This window comes from Aquarana catesbeiana, linkage group LG08 (assembly GCF_042186555.1).
Source record: "Aquarana catesbeiana isolate 2022-GZ linkage group LG08, ASM4218655v1, whole genome shotgun sequence".
In the NCBI taxonomy this organism is placed as follows: Eukaryota; Metazoa; Chordata; class Amphibia; order Anura; family Ranidae; genus Aquarana; species Aquarana catesbeiana.
The window spans coordinates 307,317,017-307,337,794 of NC_133331.1; the positions used below are offsets into that span (position 1 = coordinate 307,317,017).

At 47.9% G+C, this 20,778-nt stretch overlaps 1 protein-coding gene across 1 annotated transcript; it reads right to left on the minus strand.

Moving 5' to 3' along the window:
* Positions 1 to 10,758: 10,758 nt before the first annotated feature.
* LOC141105076 (uncharacterized) lies at positions 10,759 to 20,572 on the minus strand. Its single transcript, XM_073594915.1, has 6 exons — positions 20,214 to 20,572; positions 19,586 to 19,709; positions 19,375 to 19,469; positions 19,117 to 19,260; positions 18,852 to 18,990; positions 10,759 to 12,415 (listed from the first exon to the last, which is right to left on the minus strand). Exons 1-6 carry the CDS (start codon positions 20,298 to 20,300, stop codon positions 10,767 to 10,769), a joined length of 2,238 nt encoding a protein of 745 aa, XP_073451016.1. The 5' UTR covers positions 20,301 to 20,572; the 3' UTR covers positions 10,759 to 10,766.
* Positions 20,573 to 20,778: the final 206 nt, after the last annotated feature.

A 20,778-nucleotide genomic window follows, 5' to 3' on the forward strand; every position in this document is an offset into this window, starting at 1 on the left:
GTTGAAGACCTAGTTCTTCCAGTTGGTTGATGCAGGCGGTGGCAATAGGGTCTTGGGTAGAGTTTGCCCAAAGGTTGAAGTCTCCAAGTACCAGCAGGTTTTTGGTTTTCAGGGTGTGCATTGAAATAAGTTCAGTGAGTGGTGTAAGGAGATTGGTCTTTGGTCCTGGTGGTCTGTAGCATAGTAATATGTGAATGGTGTCTTGGGGTGTTGTTTGAAAATGCAGGGGGAGTGTCTCCATGAAAGGCACTGAGTTCTGTGAAGTTGGTTTGGTGAAGGCAAGGTGCGATTTGAAGATCACTGCTAGGCCTCCTCCTTTTTTCTTATTCTATGCTCGGTTAGGATGCTGTAGTTCTCTGGCACCATTTCAGTTAGGATGGTATTGCAGTCGGATGTTAGCCAGCTTTCCGTAATGAAGAGGCAATCAATGTTGTATTTGATGATGAAGTCGTGGATTTCCAGTCTGTGCTTGACTGCAGATCTGGTGTTGATCAGGGCACATGCTAGTTGTTGTAGTTGGATTGGTGTTTCCCTGTATTTCATGGTTGCTTGTAGGTTGGTCCTTAGTAATTTTTCTTTTTTTAGTCTTTTTTGAGTGGCGGTTGGTAGAGTTAAACCGGTGTTTCTTAGCCTATGGAGGGCCTCCGCTGTGTACTTGAAAATGCACATGGTGAGGGCAAAAACTGCTGAAGGAAGATGATGGAAGAGATGGAGGGCTACCTAACCACCCTCCCGTTGAGCACGTAGGTCTGCGACTGTTCTGCGAGTGCACGTAGGTCTGTGAGTACCTGTGTATTGTCTTGTTGTGTACCTGTGTATTGTCTTGAGTATTAGTGCCAGGAAGCTAGCTGTTAGGTAATTTGGACAGGGTAAAATCCCCAATCCTCACTAAATTTAATAGGTACGATGCCCGGCGGGTGTGGAGAGGCGACTCTTTGTACATCTTGCCGCATGTATGCGTTCCTTGATCATCCGATCGAGGGCGAATACTGCTGTGCAAAATGTAAGCACATTGTTTCCCTGGAAGCCCAGGTTCTGAATCTGGGGAAGCAACTGTCAGCACTGAGAAGTCCCTCCATACTAAAGGTGAGCCAGGAACGTACACGGCAGGTGCCGGCAGGGGCCAGCACAGAGGCGGGTGGAGACAAAGAGGTGCAGGCACTAGCAAAGAGTAGATGGGTGACAGTCAGGAGGGGTAGAGGGGGAAGTGCCAGGGAGGCCGATCCAGGACTGGAGCATCCCAATAAGTACGCTACTTTGAGTGACATTGGTGAAACCAGTCAGGGACCAGCACTGCTGGAGCTGAGGGACTCTCCTAGCTGCCGGAGGAAGAACTCCTCCAGTGAGAGTGGGGGGGGCAGCAAAGGGAAAGGAAAGACAGATTCTGGTGGTAGGGGACTCAATTCTTAGAAGGACAGAGAGGGCAATCCGTAACCAAGACCTAAAGCGCCGAACAGTATGTTGTCTACCGGGCGCTCGGGTTCGGCACATCACGGATCTTGTGGACAGATTACTGGGAGGGGCTGGGGAAGACCCGGCTGTCATGGTGCACGTTGGCACCAATGACAAAGTCAGAGGCAGATGGAGTGTCCTAAAGAACGATTTTAGGGACTTGGGAGCTAAATTGAGGAAAAGGACCTCCAAGGTAGTATTCTCAGGAATATTACCGGTACATCGAGCCACACCAGAAAGGAAGAGATTAGATTATTATTAGATTAGGGAAGTAAACAAGTGGCTGAAGAGCTGGTGTAGTAAGGAGGGGTTTGGGTTCCTGGAGGACTGGGCCGACTTCTCAGTTGGTAACCGGTACTATAGAAGGGACGGACTGCACCTAAATGAGGAGGGTGCAGATCTGCTGGGAATGAAGATGGCCAAAAAGTTAGAGGGGTTTTTAAACTAGGCGATGGGGGGGAGGGTCCAGAGGCAGAGATAGCCAGCGTGGAAGATATTCCAGAGGGTAGTATTGGGGGCATTAGTGGCAGGTTAACCAAAGCACAAAAACACAAGGTGAGTATAGTAGCAAGTCCTAGTTGCAATCTCGAAACACCCAATACGAGGACAATATGCGACCGGTCTAAACTATGTGGCATGTTCACCAATGCCAGGAGCATGGCAGACAAGATGGGTGAACTAGAGATACTGTTGTACGAGGAGGATTTGGATTTTGTGGGAATTTCAGAGACCTGGTTCAACAGCTCTCATGATTGGCTGGCAAACATTCAAGGGTATACCCTTTACCGCAAGGATAGGGAGGGTAAAAAAGGGGGAGGGGTATGCCTATATATCAAGAATAATGTACAAGTGAATGTGAGAGATGACATCACTGAGGGAGCTAGGGAGGAGGTGGAATCCTTATGGGTAGAGCTCCAAAGGGATGAAGCTAAGGGGAAAATAATACTGGGAGTATGCTATAGGCCCCCTAACCTGAGGCAGGAAGTGGAGACGGATCTCCTATCACAAATTGGATTAGCAGCAAGGATGGGAAGTGTTATCATAATGGGGGATTTTAATTTTCCAGACATAGACTGGGTGGAGGGAACCGCGCATTCATTTAAGGCTCGCCAATTCCTTAATGTCCTGCAGGACAATTTTATGGGTCAGATGGTAGACGCAGCAACTAGAAATAAATCATAAGTCATCCTGTGTAACAGCGTCGATCAGCTGTTACACTCCATTTATGTTTGATTATATAAAGCGCAGTTGTGTGGGGGGCTTATTCATACCCCAGCAGAAGCCTTTGGAGGCGAAACGCGTCGGGTTTCTATGACTACACCCCACCACTACCCACTGCGCTGTTTTTATACTTTTTTATGTCGTTTTTTTATATCAATTTTATTTTGAGCCGAGTTTTTACTGCCCTCACCTGTAAAGAATCTTTTTTGGAGCTTACTCCGTAATAAAGTGCTCTTACGCTTTCTACAAAATAAGGATTTACACTATGTGGAGGCTTTTTTCTTTTCTTTGCTTATTTGCACCTATGACGGGCTTTTGAGGAAACGGTCATCTGGCGACCGAAACTGCATCCTGGGGACCCTGGACCCTAACCTGGTATAACATCTGAAGATTATTGACAAGATGCTTTACGAGTCTTTCTACAGATCTTCATCCCATACCGCTTGACGGTGCAAGCTCGTTTGACTCACCGCCACGGCCTGTGAGTCCACCTGATCTGGTAAGGGCATCCTTTTGCTTTTTCTTTATCCGTGTTGAGACCATCCACATGAGTCACGAATCTGCTTGTCCCCAAGGATCCTTCCTAAACAATCTATAATCATCCTGTAGGAAGACGGCTTGCGCCCAGTTGGCTGCGGGACTAAATAGGAATACCCCATCCATCCATTAATAGACTGGGAGTCTCCATATATGTTTACCCCTCTTAGTGATTTGGATGTCCTCTTTCTTGGTTTCTATCTTAATCAACATTTTTGTCGAACAGCATACCCAGTTTATTGAGATACCTTGCATCAATATTTACCTGTATTGCTTTTTGGAATATGGTTTTATATGCATGATTGTTTCTTTATTAACGCATAGGTTGTTACTGAGTATTCTATTCCCCTACACATCTAAGTATTCACTACTTTTTATGCTCCACAAAACAATCACTTCCTACTCCCCCACACATCCAAGCATTCACTACTTTTTATGCTTCACAAAACAATCACCTCTCACTTCACAAGTTTAGACTTTAAGTTATATTATTCTCCTATAGAGATCATTGTTATTTGACTAATAACAGGTGTCTCACCATTCATTAGCGCCACACTTTTTATGTTTATTTCACACTTGCAACGGTCAAATTGCTGTGTTGGCTGCTTTATCTTTCTTTAGGAGTTGGCGCAATTTCTACATCTTTTTTTGTAGAAATAAATCATTACTGGATCTACTGATTACCAACAATACAGACCTGATCACGGATGTGGAAATAGGGGGCAATTTAGGTAACAGCGATCACAGGTCAATTAGTTTCAGTATAAATCACACAAATAGGAAACATAAAGGGAATACAAAGACACTGAATTTCAAAAGAGCCAACTTCCCTAAACTACAAACCTTGCTAAAAGGCATAAACTGGGATAAAATATTAGGAACAAAGAATACGGAAGAGAGATGGGTTTACTTTAAGAGCATATTAAATAAGGGCATTAGCCAATGTATCCCATTGGGTAATAAATTTAAAAGAGCGAACAAAAGTCCTGGATGGCTTAACTCCAATGTAAAAATGCATATAAAAGCAAAGGAGAAGGCCTTCAAAAAATACAAGGTTGAGGGATCATCCTCAGCATTCAGACTTTATAAAGAATGCAACAGGAAATGTAAGGGAGCAATTAGGACGGCTAAGATAGAACATGAAAGACACATAGCGGAGGAGAGCAAAAAAAATCCCAAGAAATTCTTTAAGTATGTAAACAGTAAAAAAGGGAGGACAGACCATATTGGCCCCATAAAGAATGAGGAAGGACATCTGGTTACAAAGGATGGGGAGATGGCGAAGGTATTGAATTTATTCTTCTCCTCAGTCTTCACGAGTGAATCAGGGGGCTTCAGTAACCATAACTGCAGTGTTTATCCTCATGACACAACACAGGAAGCACCTCCATGGTTAACAGAGGACGGAATTAAAATTAGACTTGAGAAACTTAACATTAATAAATCACCGGGACCAGATGGCTTGCATCCAAGGGTACTTGGGGAACTCAGTCAAGTGATTGCCAGACCGTTGTTCCTAATTTTTACAGATAGTCTACTGACTGGAATGGTACCAGCTGATTGGAGAAAAGCCAATGTAGCACCAATATTTAAAAAGGGCCCAAAATACATCCCTGGGAATTACAGACCAGTTAGCCTAACATCAATAGTATGTAAACTCTTGGAGGGGATGATAAGGGACTATATACAAGATTTTAGTAATAAGAACAATATCATTAGCAGTAATCAGCATGGATTCATGAAGAATCGTACTTGCCAAACCAATCTACTAACCTTCTATGAGGAGGTGAGTTGCCATCTAGATAAAGGAAGGCCCATAGACATGGTGTATCTGGATTTTGCAAAAGCATTTGACACAGTTCCCCATAAACGTTTACTGTACAAGATAAGGTCCATTGGCATGGACCATAGGGTGAGTACATGGATTGAAAACTGGCTACAAGGGCGTGTTCAGAGGGTGGTGATAAATGGGGAGTACTCGGAATGGTCAGGGGTGGGTAGTGGGGTTCCCCAGGGTTCTGTGCTGGGACCAATCCTATTTAATTTGTTCATAAACAATCTAGAGGATGGGATAAACAGTTCAATCTCTGTATTTGCAGACGATACTAAGCTAAGCAGGGCAATAACTTCTCCGCAGGACGTGGAAACCTTGCAAAAAGACCTGAACAAATTAATGGGGTGGGCGACTACATGGCAAATGAGGTTCAATGTAGAAAAATGTAAAATAATGCATTTGGGTGGCAAAAATATGAATGCAATCTATACACTGGGGGGAGAACCTCTGGGGGAATCTAGGATGGAAAAGGACCTGGGGGTCCTAGTAGATGATCGGCTCAGCAATGGCATGCAATGCCAAGCTGCTGCTAACAAAGCAAACAGAATATTGGAATGCATTAAAAGGGGGATCAACTCCAGAGATAAAACGATAATTCTCCCGCTCTACAAGACTCTGGTCCGGCCGCACCTAGAGTATGCGGTCCAGTTCTGGGCACCAGTCCTCAGGAAGGATGTACTGGAAATGGAGCGAGTACAAAGAAGGGCAACAAAGCTAATAAAGGGTCTGGAGGATCTTAGTTATGAGGAAAGGTTGCAAGCACTGAACTTATTCTCTCTGGAGAAGAGACGCTTGAGAGGGGATATGATTTCAATTTACAAATACCGGACTGGTGACCCCACAATAGGGTTAAAACTTTTTCGCAGAAGAGAGTTTAACAAGACTCGTGGCCACCCATTAAAATTAGAAGAAAAGAGGTTTAACCTTAAACTACGTAGAGGGTTCTTTACTGTAAGAGCGGCAAGGATGTGGAATTCCCTTCCACAGGCGGTGGTCTCAGCGGGGAGCATTGATAGCTTCAAGAAACTATTAGATAAGCACCTGAATGACCGCAACATACAGGGATATACAATGTAATACTGACACATAATCACACACATAGGTTGGACTTGATGGACTTGTGTCTTTTTTCAACCTCACCTACTATGTAACTATGTTGATCCAGAGGAAGTCGAAAAAACCCCTAGCTGAGCTGGCCAATTGCTCCAGCAGAGGAAAAATTCCTTCCTGACCCCCCCGAGGGGCGATCGGATCCGAGGACCCTGGATCAACTATTAGGGTACCCTGGTGGCTTACCTGTACAAGATGGTCCAGAGGGTGGCGGTGGGGGGAGGGGAGGGGTATGGGGGGTCTGACCACTACTTACTGGTTGGAATGGTGCTGCGGCTGGGTCTCGGAGGATTTAAGATGGGCGCTGATCAGGTCCAAAGTCTCTGGTGGTAGCCTGTGCCCACGTAGTGAGGTCCGGTGTAGAGGAGGGAGTGTTCCAGATGTTGGGCACGGGGGCCCTCTGGACAGGAGTGGGTGCTGGGTGACTGGAGCTAGGCCGCAGCCGTGGTCTGTCCCCCGAGTCTAACAACTAGAGAGCGAGGTGATTGGACGGCGGCTGTGGTGGTGCTGTCAGGAGTGGGCCGGTACAGGCCTGGGGGGGGGGGGACCGGGTCCTGGTACTAACCTGCTGGGGGGGTCCGGGGTGAGCTCCGTGTGGAGGTAGTGGTTGCAGTCGAACTGGGTGGATCAATATGGCTGACGGGCTAAGCCCGTGTCGTGTGCTGTCCTGATGCCCGATCTCGGAGGTGGCTAGGTCCTGTGGGTGGATGGTGGTGGGGTAGGTCCCGGACTACCTGCTAGGGGGGTCCGGGGATGAGCTCCGGGTGGAGGTGGTAGCTGCCGGTGGGTGTACCAAGATGGCCGACGGGCTAGGCCCGAGTCACGGTGGGTGTACTGTGGCATTGGGTCCTGGTGGCTGGGCTGGGGGGGGGGTCAGCTGGGACCGAGGCTCCGGTGGGTTCCTGCTGGGAAGTGTGGGGATGGTCTCCGGGCGGCCGGCGGAGTGTTGAGGCCTAGGGAAGGAGGACCAAGATGGCCGCCGGCTAGGCTCGAGCCACGGTGCCCGGCTACTCGGATCCCATAGTGGCTACCGATCTGTCCGAGGGTGGTGATGAGGGAGGATGGATCCGGTGGGAGGTGGAGAGTGGGCCTGCCGGTCGGACTGCCGATCGGGCTGAGGGGGAGAGAAGCGGCAGGTTGGCACTGGCCGGAGCTAGGCCGAAGCCGCGGAGTTTCCTGAGGGGGCAGGCCGAAGCCGCGGCGTATCCGACGTGTCCTGCGGGGAGGGCCTAAGGAGCTGGCGTGCTGGCCCGCGGCTTCCGGTGACAGTGGCCGCTCGGTGCACAGGTGGGGATCCCTGTGCAGCTCCGCTGGGGAGTCCGGGAGTCCTGGAAGGCTGGGAGCAGCTGGAGCAACTAACACTAACGTCTGCTCTCTCTGACAGCTCTGAGACAGAATAAAACGGAATAGAAAATAAAAGAATAAAATAAAACAGAATAGAGTAGTATAGAATAGAAAAGAAAAACTTGCTACACAGGATGTCCAAATTTTTTTTAATAATAATGGTCTCCGTACAACTTGGATAGAGGTTCTCTGTCCTATATTCCCACATCCTGAATGGTACATATGGAACAAAACAATTTTTGTAGCAGTGGACTTTTTTTTGAGGCATATAGTAAATAGCACCACACAAATATATTTATAAAATCATAACGTTTATTATACAAATATAAAACAAAACGTGTATAGCAACATATCCAATATTTTTGAGGTAGGGTTTACAGATCTTTTTTTTTCATTTCAACATTTAGCTCAACGTGTTTCGAGTCGTCAAACATCTTCATCAGGATCACATGTGAACAGTATCCATATAAGGGAACCCGTTAGCATAAAATCACAGGGTTTGCTGGAATAAGGGTTCTCTAATCCAGGAGGGGGCATGCGGTGGAAGGCAAGATGGCTATTAAAAAATACACTATACTACCGATAGTATTGGGACACCTGCCTTTACACACACATGAATGTTAATGGCATCCCAGTCTTAGTCCGTAGGGTTCAATATTGAGTTGGCCCACCCTTTGCAGCTATAACAGCTTCAACTCTTCTGGGAAGGCCGTCCACAAGGTTTAGGAGTGTGTCTATGGGAATGTTTGGCCATTCTTCCAGAAGCGCATTTGTGAGGTCAGGCACTGATGTTGGATGAGAAGGCCTGGCTCGCAGTCTCCACTCTAATTCATCTTAAAGGTGTTCAATCGGGTTGAGGTCAGAACTCTGTGCAGGCCAGTCAAGTTCCTTCACCCCAAACTCTCTCATCCATAGCTTTATGAAACTTGCTTTGTGCTCTGGTCCAAATCATTTGGTGGAGGGGGGATAATGTTGGGTGGGGGTTGTTTTTCAGGGGTTGGGCTTGGCCCCTTAGTTCCAGTGAAGGGAACTCTTAAGGTATCAGCATACCAAAACATTTTGGACAATTTCATGCTCCCAACTTTGTGGGAACAGTTTGGGGATGGCCCCTTCCTGTTCCAACATGACTGCCCACCAGTGCCACTTCCGGTTTCATACGCACCCTTTCCTGGCCAGTACAGCCAGGAGACACATCTAACCAAGCCTATCTGTGCTTGGTTAGATGGTGTGAAGGGCAGGGAAGACATTGGACCCTAATGTCTCCATACCTGCCACTTGCCCAATGCTATCACATAGGGGTTTATTAACTCCTTGTGATAGCAAATAATTAAAAAGAGAAAAGAAAAAAGTTAAAAAAAACAAAAAAAAAAAAAAAAAAACATAAAATATATAAAAATAATAATAAAAAGTAGCCGAAACCCCCGTTGCCCCGCACACACAAGCCCAGGGTGCGCACGTGTATGTCAACCGCGGTCGTACCACACATATGACATATCGCCGCGAACGTCAGAGTGGGAACAATAATTCTAGCACAAGAGCTCCTAGGTACAGTGCCTTGAATAAGTATTCATACCCCTTGAAATGTTCCACATTTTGTCATGTTACAACCAAAAACATAAATGTATTTTATTGGGATTTTATGTGATAGACCAACACAAAGTTGCACATAATTGTGAAGTGGAAGGAAAATGATAAATGGTTTTCAAAATTTTTTTACAAATAAATATGTGAAAAGTGTGGTGTACATTTGTATGGCGCCCCCCGGAGTCAATACTTTGTAGAACCGCCTTTCTCTGCAATTACAGCTGTAAGTCTTTTTGGGGATGTCTCTACCAGCTTTGCACATCTAGAGAGGGACATTTTTGCCCATTCTTCTTTGCAAAATATCTCAAGCTCTGTCAGATTGGATGGAGAGCATCTGAGAACAGCAATTTTCAAGTCTTGCCACAGATTCTTAATTGGATTTAGGTCTGGACTTTGACTGGACCATTCTAACACATGAATATGCTTTGATCTAAACCATTCCATTGTAGCTCTGGCTGTATGTTTCGGGTCGTTGTCCTGCTGGAAGGTGAAGCTCCGCCCCAGTCTCAGGTCTTTTGCAGACTCTAACAGGTTTCCTTCTAAGATTGCCCTGTATTTGGCTCCATCCATCTTCCCATCAACTCTGACCAGCTTCCCTGTCCCTGCTGAAGAAAAGCATCCCCACAACATGATGCTGCCACCACCATGTTTCACGGTGGGGATGGTGTGTTCAGGGTGATGTGCAGTGTTAGTTTTCCACCATACGTAGCATTTTGCTTTTAGGCCACAAAGTTCAATGTTGGTCTTCCACATGTTTGTTGTGTCCTCCACATGGCTTCTCCCAAACTGCAAACGGGACTTCTTATGGTTTTCTTTCACCAATGTCTTTCTTCTTGTCACTCTTCCATAAAGGTCAGATTTGTGGAGAACACTACTAATAGTTGTCCTGTGGACAGATTCTTCCACCTGAGCTGTGGATCTCTGCAGCTCCTCCAGAGTTACCATGGGCCCCTTGGCTGCTTCTCTGATGAATGCTCTCCTTGCCCGGCCTGTCAGTTTAGGTGGACGGCCATGTCTTGGTAGGTTTGCAGTTGTGCCATACTCTTTCCATTTTCCGATGATGGATTGAACAGAGCTCCGTGAGATGTTCAAAGCTTGGGATATTTTTTTATAACCTGACCCTGCTTTATACTTCTCCACAACTTTATCCCTGACCTGTCTGGTGTGTTCCTTGGGCTTCATGATGCTGTTTGTTCACTAAGGTTCTCCAACAAACCTCTGAGGGCTTCACAGAACAGCTGTATTTATACTAAGATTATATTGCACACAGGTGGACTCTATTTACTAACTAGGTGATTTATGAAGGCAATTGGTTCCACTAGATTTTAGTTAGGGGTATCAGAGTAAAGGGGGCTGAATATAAATGCCCCCCCCCCCCACACTTTTCACATATTTATTTGTAAAGAATGTTGAAAACCATTTATCATTTTCCTTCCACTTCACAACTATGTGCCACTTATAAAAAAAATGTACAATTATCACCTTTTTATTCTACAGGGCCTCTGCTTTGAGAAAATATAGAATGTTCCGGGGGGTTCAAGTCATTTTATTGCCAAAAATTAAGATTTTTACACATGGGCGAGAAAATAAAATTAAAAAAAATTGCTCTGGAGCCGAACTGGATAAAATAAAATAAAATATTTATGCCCCGCCCCCCAACACACCAATCTGAACATGAAAACAGTTATTGGCCCGTGTGAGTTTTCTGGTGAGCAACAAGTGAATTCCTGTACTTAAAACTTCTCCCGCACTCTGAACACGAATATGGACGCTCACCCGTGTGACTTCTTTGGTGTTTGACAAGGTCTCCTTTCTGAAGGAAACATTTCCCGCACTCTGAACACGAATGAGGACGTTCAGCTGTGTGAGTTTTCTGGTGTCTATGAAGGTCTCCTTTCTGAATGAAACATTTCCCGCACTCGGAACAGGAATAAGGACGTTCAGCTGTGTGAGTTTTCTGGTGTCTAACGAGTCTACATTCTAGGGTAAAACATTTCCCGCACTCTGAACACGAATAGGGACGCTCACCCGTGTGAATTGTCATGTGCTTATGAAGGTTTGCTCTTTGTCTGAAACATTTCCCGCACTCTGAACACGAATAAGGAAGCTCTCCTGTGTGAATTCTTTGGTGTTTGACAAGGTATCCTTTCTGAAGGAAACATTTCCCGCACTCTGAACACAAATAAGAACGCTCACCTGTGTGAGTTGTCTGGTGTCTATGAAGGTCTCCTTTCTGAAGGAAACATTTCCCGCACTCTGAACAGGAATAAGGACGTTCACCTGTGTGAGTTTTCTGGTGTCCAACAAGGTTACTTCTTAGGATAAAACATTTCCCGCACTCTGAACATGAATAGGGACGCTCACCCGTGTGAATTCTCTGGTGCTTACGAAGGTTTCCTCTATGAGTGTAACATTTCCCGCACTCTGAACACGAATAAGGATGCTCTCCTGTGTGACTTCTCTGGTGTACAAGAAGGTCTCCTTTCTGAATGAAACATTTCCCGCACTCAGAACATGCATAGGGACGCTCACCCGTGTGACTTCTCTGGTGTACAAGAAGTATTTTTTTCTCAGTGAAACATTTCCCGCACTCTGAACATGAGTAGGGGCGCTCACCCGTGTGACTTCTCTGGTGTGTAAGAAGAATTCTTTTCTGAGTAAAACATTTCCCGCACTCTGAACAGGAAAAGGGACGTTCACCGGTGTGCATTCTCTGATGTTGCAGAAGGCCTTCTTTCCCAATGAAACATTTCCCGCACTCTGGACATGAACAGGGACGCTCACCCGTGTGAATTCTCCTGTGCTTACGAAGGTACGATTTCTGATTGAAACATTTCCCGCACTCTGAACATGAGAAAGGAGGCTTTTCTGTGTGACTTCTCTGGTGCGTTAGAAAGTGATCTTCCCGACTGTAGCATTTCCCGCACTCTGAACACGAATAGGGGCGCTCACCCGTGTGACATCTCTGGTGATTCAGAAGGTTTCCTTCATGAACGAAACCTTTCCCGCACTCGGAGCATGAATAGGGATGGCGTTTCTCGTGTAGAAGAAGTTCTCCGTTTTCATTGAAGGATTTCCCACACGATGAAAATGAATGCTCTCCTTCATTGCTAAATGAAGATTCCATGGGATTAGATGGATCTGTTGATCTCTCCATACTCGGAGATCTTAGATTTCTATCTGGAGTAACAGTTTGTAGTCCATCAGAAGATTCCTCAGGATTAGAGGGATCCATTGATCTCCCCAATTGGGAAGGTCTGGGATGTAGATTTGGAGTAACGGGATTTCCTCCTGGAGAACATTTCATGATGTCCTGATCTTCTGCACTATGATCTGTAGAGAGAGGAAATCAAATGTCCATCAGAGGTATTCCACACATCGCCCCCAAATGTGGGAAAACAATATTACAATGTTTCACATTTTCTTGAGGTTTTGAATTCAAAGTCCTATTTGTTGGTTTGAGCTGCAGAGACGTCCCCTCCATCAGAGGTCCTCCTCAGTCGGATCATCATGATCCGACTTGCGGTGCGACTTTTGTGCTGAGGATGAAGGGGAACCCTCACCAAAATTTTTTTTAAAAAAATGGCGTGGGGTTCCCCCCTCAGACAATACCAGGCCCTTCGGTCTGGTATGGATTTTAAGGGGAACCCTCTTTGCCAAAAAAAACGGCATGGGGGGCCCCCCAAAATCCATACCAAACCCTTATCTGAGCACGCAGCCCGGCCGGTCAGGAAAGGGGGTGGGGACGAGCAAGTGCCCCCCCCTGGACCGTACCAGGCCGCATACCCTCAACATGGGGGTCGGTGCTTCGGGGCGGGGGGGCGCTGCGCCCCTTCACCCCAAAGCACCTTGTCCCCATGTTGATGAGGACAAGGGCCTCTTCCCAACAACCCTGGCCGTTGGTTGTTGGGGTCTGCGGGCGGGAGGCTTATCGGAATCTGGGAGCCCCTTTTAATAAGGGGGCCCCCAGATCCCGGCCCCCCACCCTATGTGAATGAGTGTGGGGTACATCGTACCCTTACCCATTCACCTGGGGAAAAAGTGTCAATAAAGAAAACACACTACACAGGTTTTTAAAGTAGTTTATTAGTCAGCTCCGGGGGTTTCTTCTTTCTTCTCCGCACTCTCTGGCCTCTTCTCCCGGTCTCCGGTTCTTCTCCCGGGCTCCAGTTCTTCTCCTGCGCTCCTCCGCTATCTTTTGCCGCTCTTTTGCTAGTGGTGGCCCGGTCTTCTCCGTCGTCTTCTTCCCCCCAGTCTTCTTCCGATGTTGACATGACACTCTCTCCTGCTGTAATGCCGGGTGAGCGGTGCGCAATGACTTATATTGGCATGGGGCGCTCCTTATGACGTCACAGTCCCGGTGCATGATGGGAATGTGGCGTCATAAGGGGCAGGGTCACCGGATAACATCACCCAGTGACCACGCCCCATGCCAATTAAAGTCGTTGCGCAACGCTCACCCGGCATTACAGCGGGAAAGCGTCGTGTCAACATCAGAAGAAGACCGGAGGGAAGAAGACGGCGGAGAAGACCGGGCCACTGCTAGCAAAAGAGCGGCAAAAGAGCAGAGGATAGCAGGGGAGCCCGTCAGAAGAACCGGAGAGCGGTAGAAGAACCAGAGACCGGGAGAAGAGGCTGGAGAGCGCGGAGAAGAAAAAAGAGACCCTCGAAGTCGGAAGAGACCCCCGGAGCTGACTAATAGACTACTTTAAAAACCTGTGTAGTGTGTTTTATTTTTGACACTTTTTTCCCAGGTGAATGGGTAGGGGTACGATGTACCCCATACTCATTCACATAAGGTTGGGGGCCGGGATCTGGGGGCCCCCTTATTAAAAGGGGCTCCCAGATTCCGATAAGCCTCCCGCCCGCAGACCCCGACAACCAACGGCCAGGGTTGTCAGGAAGAGGCCCTTGTCCTCATCAACATAGGGACAAGGTGCTTTGGGGTGGGGGGGCGCAGCACCCCCCCTGCCCTGAAGCACCTACCCCCCATTTTGAGGGCATGCGGCCTGGTACGGTTCAGGAGGGGAGGGGGGTGCTCGCTCGTCCCCACCCCCTTTCCTGACCGGCCGGGCTGCGTGCTCGAATAAGGGTTTGGTATGGATTTTGGGGGGCCCTCCACGCCATTTTTTCGGCAAAGGGGGTTCCCCTTAAAATCCCTACCAGACCGAAGGGTTCCCATTCATCCTCAGAACACAAGTCGCACCGCAAGTCGGATTATGATGATCCGACTTGCAGTGCGACTTCTATTCAAATCAATGGGCTCCCACAGGGAACCATTGATTTTGAATAGAGGCAGAGAAACGCCGAACGAGGCTTAACGCGCTTTTTACGGCGTTTACCCTCGTTTAACACCTTTTACCGGTGTCTGGCGTTTCCAGTACTGCTCTTGAACGCGAATTTCTGGCGTTCAGAAAAAAGCCCATAAACTCCACTGCTCATTAAAGCTAAAAAACCGTCCTTGTGTGCATGGACACATAGGCTAACATAGAGTCGAGTTTATGGGCTTTTAAAAAAAAACGCCCAAACTCCAATAAACTGCAGTTAATCAGCTCCAGTGTGCATGGAGCCTAATGCCGCGTACACACGAGCGGACTTTCTATCCTACTTGGTCCGGCACACTTTCCGACGGACTTTGTCCGCCAGGTGCGCCGGACTTTAAAACGAACGGACTTGCCCACACACGCCGGGATTTTCCGGCGGGCTAAGTCCGCCCGTCTTTCCGACGGACTTTCGCCGGAGTTCCGGCGGACTTTCAGAATGAACGGACTTGCCCACACACGGACAAGTCCGTTCATTTTGAACGTGACTCAGGTGCGACGGGACTAGAAAAGGATGTCAATCTTGCCGCTTTTACCGGCTAGATTGACACCTTGCGAGCCCCGTCGCGGGGCATACCAGGCCCATAGGTCTGGTATGGATTATAAAGGGGAACCCCACTACGCCGAAAAAACGGCGTGGGGTCCCCCCTAAAATCCATACCAGACCCCGATCCGAGCACGCAGCCTGGCCGGTCAGGAAAGGGGGTGGGGACGAGCGAGCGCCCCCCCCCCTCCTGAACCGTACCAGGCCGCATGCCCTCAACATGGGGGGTGGGTGCTTTGGGGGAGGGGGGCGCCCTGCGCCCCCCCCCCCCAAAGCACCTTGTCCCCATGTTGATGAGGACAAGGGCCTCTTCCCGACAACCCTGGCCGTTGGTTGTCGGGGTCTGCGGGCGGGGGCTTATCGGAATCTGGGAGCCCCCTTTAATAAGGGGGCCCCCAGATCCCGGCCCCCCACCCTATGTAAATGAGTATGGGGTACATGGTACCCCTACCCATTTACCTAGGAAAAAAGTGTAAGTAATAAAACACACCACACAGGTTTTTAAAATATTTTATTAAACAGCTCCGGGGGGGGGGGTCTTCTTCCGGCTTCGGGGGTCCCTCCGCTTCATCTTCTCCCGGCGTCCGGTTGGTTCTTCTCCGCTCTCCGGCCTCTTCTCCCGGTGTCGCAGGTCTTCGGCCGGCCCCTCCGCTCTCTTCATGTAGCTCTATTGCGAGCGGAGGTCCGGACTTCTGGGCTTCTTGGCTTCTTGGCTTCTTGGCTTCTCTTCTCTTCCCCCAGATGTTGACACGACGCTCTCTCCGGCTGGACTGGTCTCTGAGGGCTGCGTTGTGACTTATATAGGCGGAGACCCCGCCCCCATATGATGTCACAGTCCCTGGGCATGCTGGGACTGTGACGTTTTAGGGGGCGTGGTCGGGGGGCGTGGTCGACCACGCCCCTAAAACGTCACAGTCCCAGCATGCCCAGGGACTGTGACATCATATGGGGGCGGGGTCTCCGCCTATATAAGTCACAACGCAGCCCTCAGAAACCAGTCCAGCCGGAGAGAGCGTCGTGTCAACATCTGGGGGAAGAGAAGAGAAGCCAAGCCAAGCCAAGAAGCCAAGAAGCCAAGAAGCCCGGACCTCCGCTCGCAATAGAGCTACATGAAGAGAGCGGAGGGGCCGGCCGAAGACCTGCGACACCGGGAGAAGAGGCCGGAGAGCGGAGAAGAACCAACCGGACGCCGGGAGAAGATGAAGCGGAGGGACCCCCGAAGCCGGAAGAAGACCCCCGAAGCCGGAGGAAGATCCCCCCCGGAGCTGTTTAATAAAATATTTTAAAAACCTGTGTAGTGTGTTTTATTACTTACACTTTTTTCCTAGGTAAATGGGTAGGGGTACCATGTACCCCATACTCATTTACATAGGGTGGGGGGCCGGGATCTGGGGGCCCCCTTATTAAAGGGGGCTCCCAGATTCCGATAAGCCCCCGCCCGCAGACCCCGACAACCAACGGCCAGGGTTGTCGGGAAGAGACCCTTGTCCTCATCAACATGGGGACAAGGTGCTTTGGGGGGGGGGCGCAGGGCGCCCCCCTCCCCCAAAGCACCCACCCCCCATGTTGAGGGCATGCGGCCTGGTACGGTTCAGGAGGGGGGGGGGCGCTCGCTCGTCCCCACCCCCTTTCCTGACCGGCCGGGCTGCGTGCTCGGATCGGGGTCTGGTATGGATTTTAGGGGGACCCCACGCCGTTTTTTCGGCGTAGCGGGGTTCCCCTTTATAATCCATACCAGACCTAAGGGCCTGGTATGCCCCGCGCTCGCCGCAATAGGAAGATTTGTTTTTCCTATTGCAGCGAGCGCGAGATGCAATACCATCCCCTCGTGTCGTATTTGGTCTGTCGGACCAGCCTACACACGAGCGGGCTTTCCGTCGGACCAGCACACACACGAGCGGACTTTCCGCCCGAAACTGAGTCCGACGGAAAGATTTCAAACATGTTTGAAATCTAGGTCCGGCGGGCTTTTGGGAAGAAGTCCGCCGGAAAAGTCCGCCGCCGCCCACACACGGGCGGATTGTCCGGCACACTCTGGTCCGCCGGACCAAGTATGCCGGAAAGTCCGACCGTGTGTACGCGGCATAAGACAAAATAGCTGCCAAAATACCAAGCAACTGACTCTGATTTAAAGCACCTGTGCAAGATAAAGGAAAACCTGCAAACATGGCCTGTTGGGGGTACTTGAGGACTGAGGTTGAGAACCACTGCCCTACACAACCCTCCAACTTCCAACAAGCCTCAATTTTTAGCAAACTCTTATGCCGCGTACACACGATCGGAATTTCCAAAAACAAAACAGTGGATTTTTTTCCGAAGGATGTTGGCACAAACTTGTCTTGCATACACGCGGTCACACAAATGTTGTCGGAAATTCCGAACGTGGGAACGCGGCGACGTACAAGACGTACGACGAGCCGAGAAAAAGGAAGTTCAATAGCCAGTGCGGCTCCTTCTGCTTGATTCCCAGCATGCGTGAGATTTTGTGCCACGGACTTGTGTACACACGATCGGACTTTCCGACAGCAAGTGACGTTGGCGGAAAATTTGAGAACCTGCTCTCATTTGTGGCCGGAAATCTTGATAGCAAATGTTCGATGGAGCATACACACGGTCGGATTTTCCGACAACAATCTCACTGTCGGAAAGTCCAACCGTGTGTACGCGGCATAGGAACAGCGAGAGGAACCTGCGTCCCGTATTGTACTCCAAGAAAAGAGCTTGGAAAGTCAAAAGCCCTATTTTCCTAATCGTACCGATGTCAGGAAAGCCGGTTGCATACATGCAGGTGCATAAGCCTAAGAACCGCTGCTCATGGCTGTGTAACGGGTGCGCACGCACGTGCACAAGCGGGTGCGCGAGCGCGCGTTGGCCCCAGGCGGGCTATTTAGCTGCACTATAGGGCGGCACCTGTCCAAATGCTCTTCTGGAAGAATGGTCAAACATTCCCATAGACACACTCCTAAACCTTGAGGACATCCTTCCCAGAAGAGTTGAAGCTGTTATAGCTGCAAAGGGTGAGCCAACTCAACATTGAACCCTACGGACTAGGACATTAAATTGAATGTGCGTGTAAAGGCAGGCATCCCAATACTTTTGGTAATATAGTGTATATGTGCTCCAATTCATTCGGGTTTCTGAGTGGAGGAGCCGACTCTCAAAATGATAGAGTTAGGACTGCAGTACACTGGGGTGCCCTGATGTGGCCGCTTACGCATATATTTGCAAATGTGTGAAAACTAAACCCCTGTTTTTAACATGAATTGTTTGGGTCAATTCAGTTTGTTGTAGTTTGGCTGGTCAGTGGGCTGGGAATTTTTCTTTGTTTTTTGACATGCATCGCCCTTCCATGTGCTCCTTGCTGCAAAGGCCAATTATAAGTTGAGGTGTTTGCCATTTGTTTTTAATGCTACAAGCTGGCTATATCATCTTCATCTAGGTGGGGTCTGGGCAAAGTCCACCAAGCCTCAGCCGAGGAGTCAATCAATCCAGGAAGCTTCAGGAGGGAACCGAAGTGGCTATGGAGCAGCTAGGGCTTAATAGAAGAAACTTTAAGAACATTTTTACCCAAAGAGAGATGTAGGTTTCACTCAGTAGAAGACAACCATCACCTGAAGACATTTGCAAAAACTGAGGCTTTCTGGGAGTAGGTTTTTTTTTCCAGTATCCTGTTAACCCATGGTTAAAACTAAGTCCTGTGTCTTTTACTGTAGGATTAAGAAATGGACCTTCCTGCAACTCATTTATTGGAAACATGACAATGTGATGTTACAGGAATGGAGGTGGACCTTTCATATGGTGTACAGTATCTCCTCCTCATTTGTTGGGAACATGACATTATATACTATATGAAGAAGTAAAATGAAAATATGAATTCTCTCTGCATTTAATGTTTATTACTTACTTGTGTCCATATGTAGAGAAGATTCCTCCTGTTTACATTTCATAATCATCTCCCCCTCCTCCATAGACAGCTGATCTCCACTCACCAACCTCTCTTCTTCTTCTTTAGTCTCAACTTTGATGTCTTTCAGTTCTTCACCCTAAACCCCAAAGATGATAAAATATAACATCTGGAAACATTACTGGAAATAACAAGAGATTACATAGAAGAATATTCTATAATAGTTTAGAATCATTTTGAGTTCTAGTTGCTCAGTCCCACCTACCTGATGATGGTGAGGGATGGTCTGACCTTCCTGTGTGGAATCCCGGGAATACAGAGATCCACCCTCCTCCATAGACTGCTGATCTCCATTTATCAATGTCTTGTCCTCTTCTACTTTAACTTTTATGTCTTTCAATTCTTCACCCTAAACCCCAAAGTGAATAGCAAACATTTATGAAAAAGTGAAAGGAGCTTACATTGAGGAATGGCATTTTTTAAGTTAGAATACCTTTTTACCTAGTTTCTTAGTCCGACCTACCTGGTGGTGAGGGATGGTGTGATCTTCCTGTGTGGAATCCCGGGAATACAGAGGACGAGGACATCTCTCTGGTGGGTTCCCAATACTGGATCCATCTGTAGGAAACACACACACTGACTGAATACATTGTTTCTATGTGTTTATCAGATGATGGGGGATCTAGGTGGACCCTCCGTACTGCTCTCTCCTTTACAATAAAGTCTCCTCTTACCCGGTGATGTGAGGGGCGGCTGATTCTCCATCATGACGTCCTTGTAGAGATCCTTGTGTCCTTCTAAATACTCCCACTCCTCCATGGAGAAATAGACAGTGACATCCTGACACCTTATAGGAACCTGACACACACAATGATACAGTCACCATCCAGACACATCCCTTGTCTGTTACTGGATAATGTCCCAGAATTCCCAGAATTGGTGAGCTAAAACCAGGAGCTGCCAAATATCGTATAATTATTATTATCTGATCTGTAACACCGGTTCCCCTTCTGGTATGGGCTAATACACATAGTTTAGTATTTAAAAAGGTAGGTGGGTGATTTATGAATAGAGATAAGAGTGATGTCATGTGACCTCCCAGAATCCTCCTCACCTCTCCGGTCAGGTCTGTGTTTTATTAATAGAGATAAAACTGATGTGATTGGCTCAGTGTACTCTGTACAGCACTACGGTATCGGTCAGAGCTATATACAGGAATACAAACATTTTATTTATTAATGTTTTACAATAAGTGTGTATCATCATCTGTTGGAGATAAAAGACATCACAGTGACTATGGAGGAAGAGGACGGACATGACGGGGGGATTACTGGGTGTAAATATAAAATAAGATCTTATTACCTCCTCTGCTACCAGTTCCAACAATGTCTCCTCTCTACTTCCTCCCAACTCACCTCTCACCCGGAACTTCCTGTTTATATGTGACATCACTTCCTATTTTACTTCCTGTGTTCCATCAGACTAGGCGACCCGTCAGATTTCGTAACAGAAGTGACATTCCGTCACGGCCATCTTGGTACACCCCGCACTCGCCCACACTAAGCCTGCAGTCTGAAGTTACCAAGCAGACATCTTTTTACATCCTCCGAAGTCTTGCATTTCACTAGAGTTGCCACCTCATCCCTTTAAACCCGAACACATATTAATTACACAGGTTCTGTGGCTAATTTAATTCTGATAAGGCACTAAGTGAGTTTAATTACCACCTTAATCAGCCATAGAACCTGTGTAATTCATGTGTTCTGGTTTAAAGGGATGAGGTGGCAACCCTACATTTCACACTTCTTTTTACCACTAAACTGAGTTTATATCGTGAAATGGAGTATTTAGAAATCTGTGACACTAGTGACACAATAGTGGCATTTACTTGAACTAACCCCTTGTAGTTCCCACCTGCTGCAGCTGA

Excerpts from the sequence above, each read along its gene's own strand:
- LOC141105076 (XM_073594915.1), bottom strand. The coding sequence starts at position 20,300 with ATGTCACATATAAACAGGAAGTTCCGGGTGAGAGGTGAGTTGGGAGGA. Across the intron at positions 19,710-20,213 it reads TGGAACTGGTAGCAGAGGAG|GTTCCTATAAGGTGTCAGGA; the intron begins GTAATAAGATCT and ends TGTGTGTGTCAG. Across the intron at positions 19,261-19,374 it reads ACACCATCCCTCACCACCAG|GGTGAAGAATTGAAAGACAT; the intron begins GTAGGTCGGACT and ends TTTGGGGTTTAG.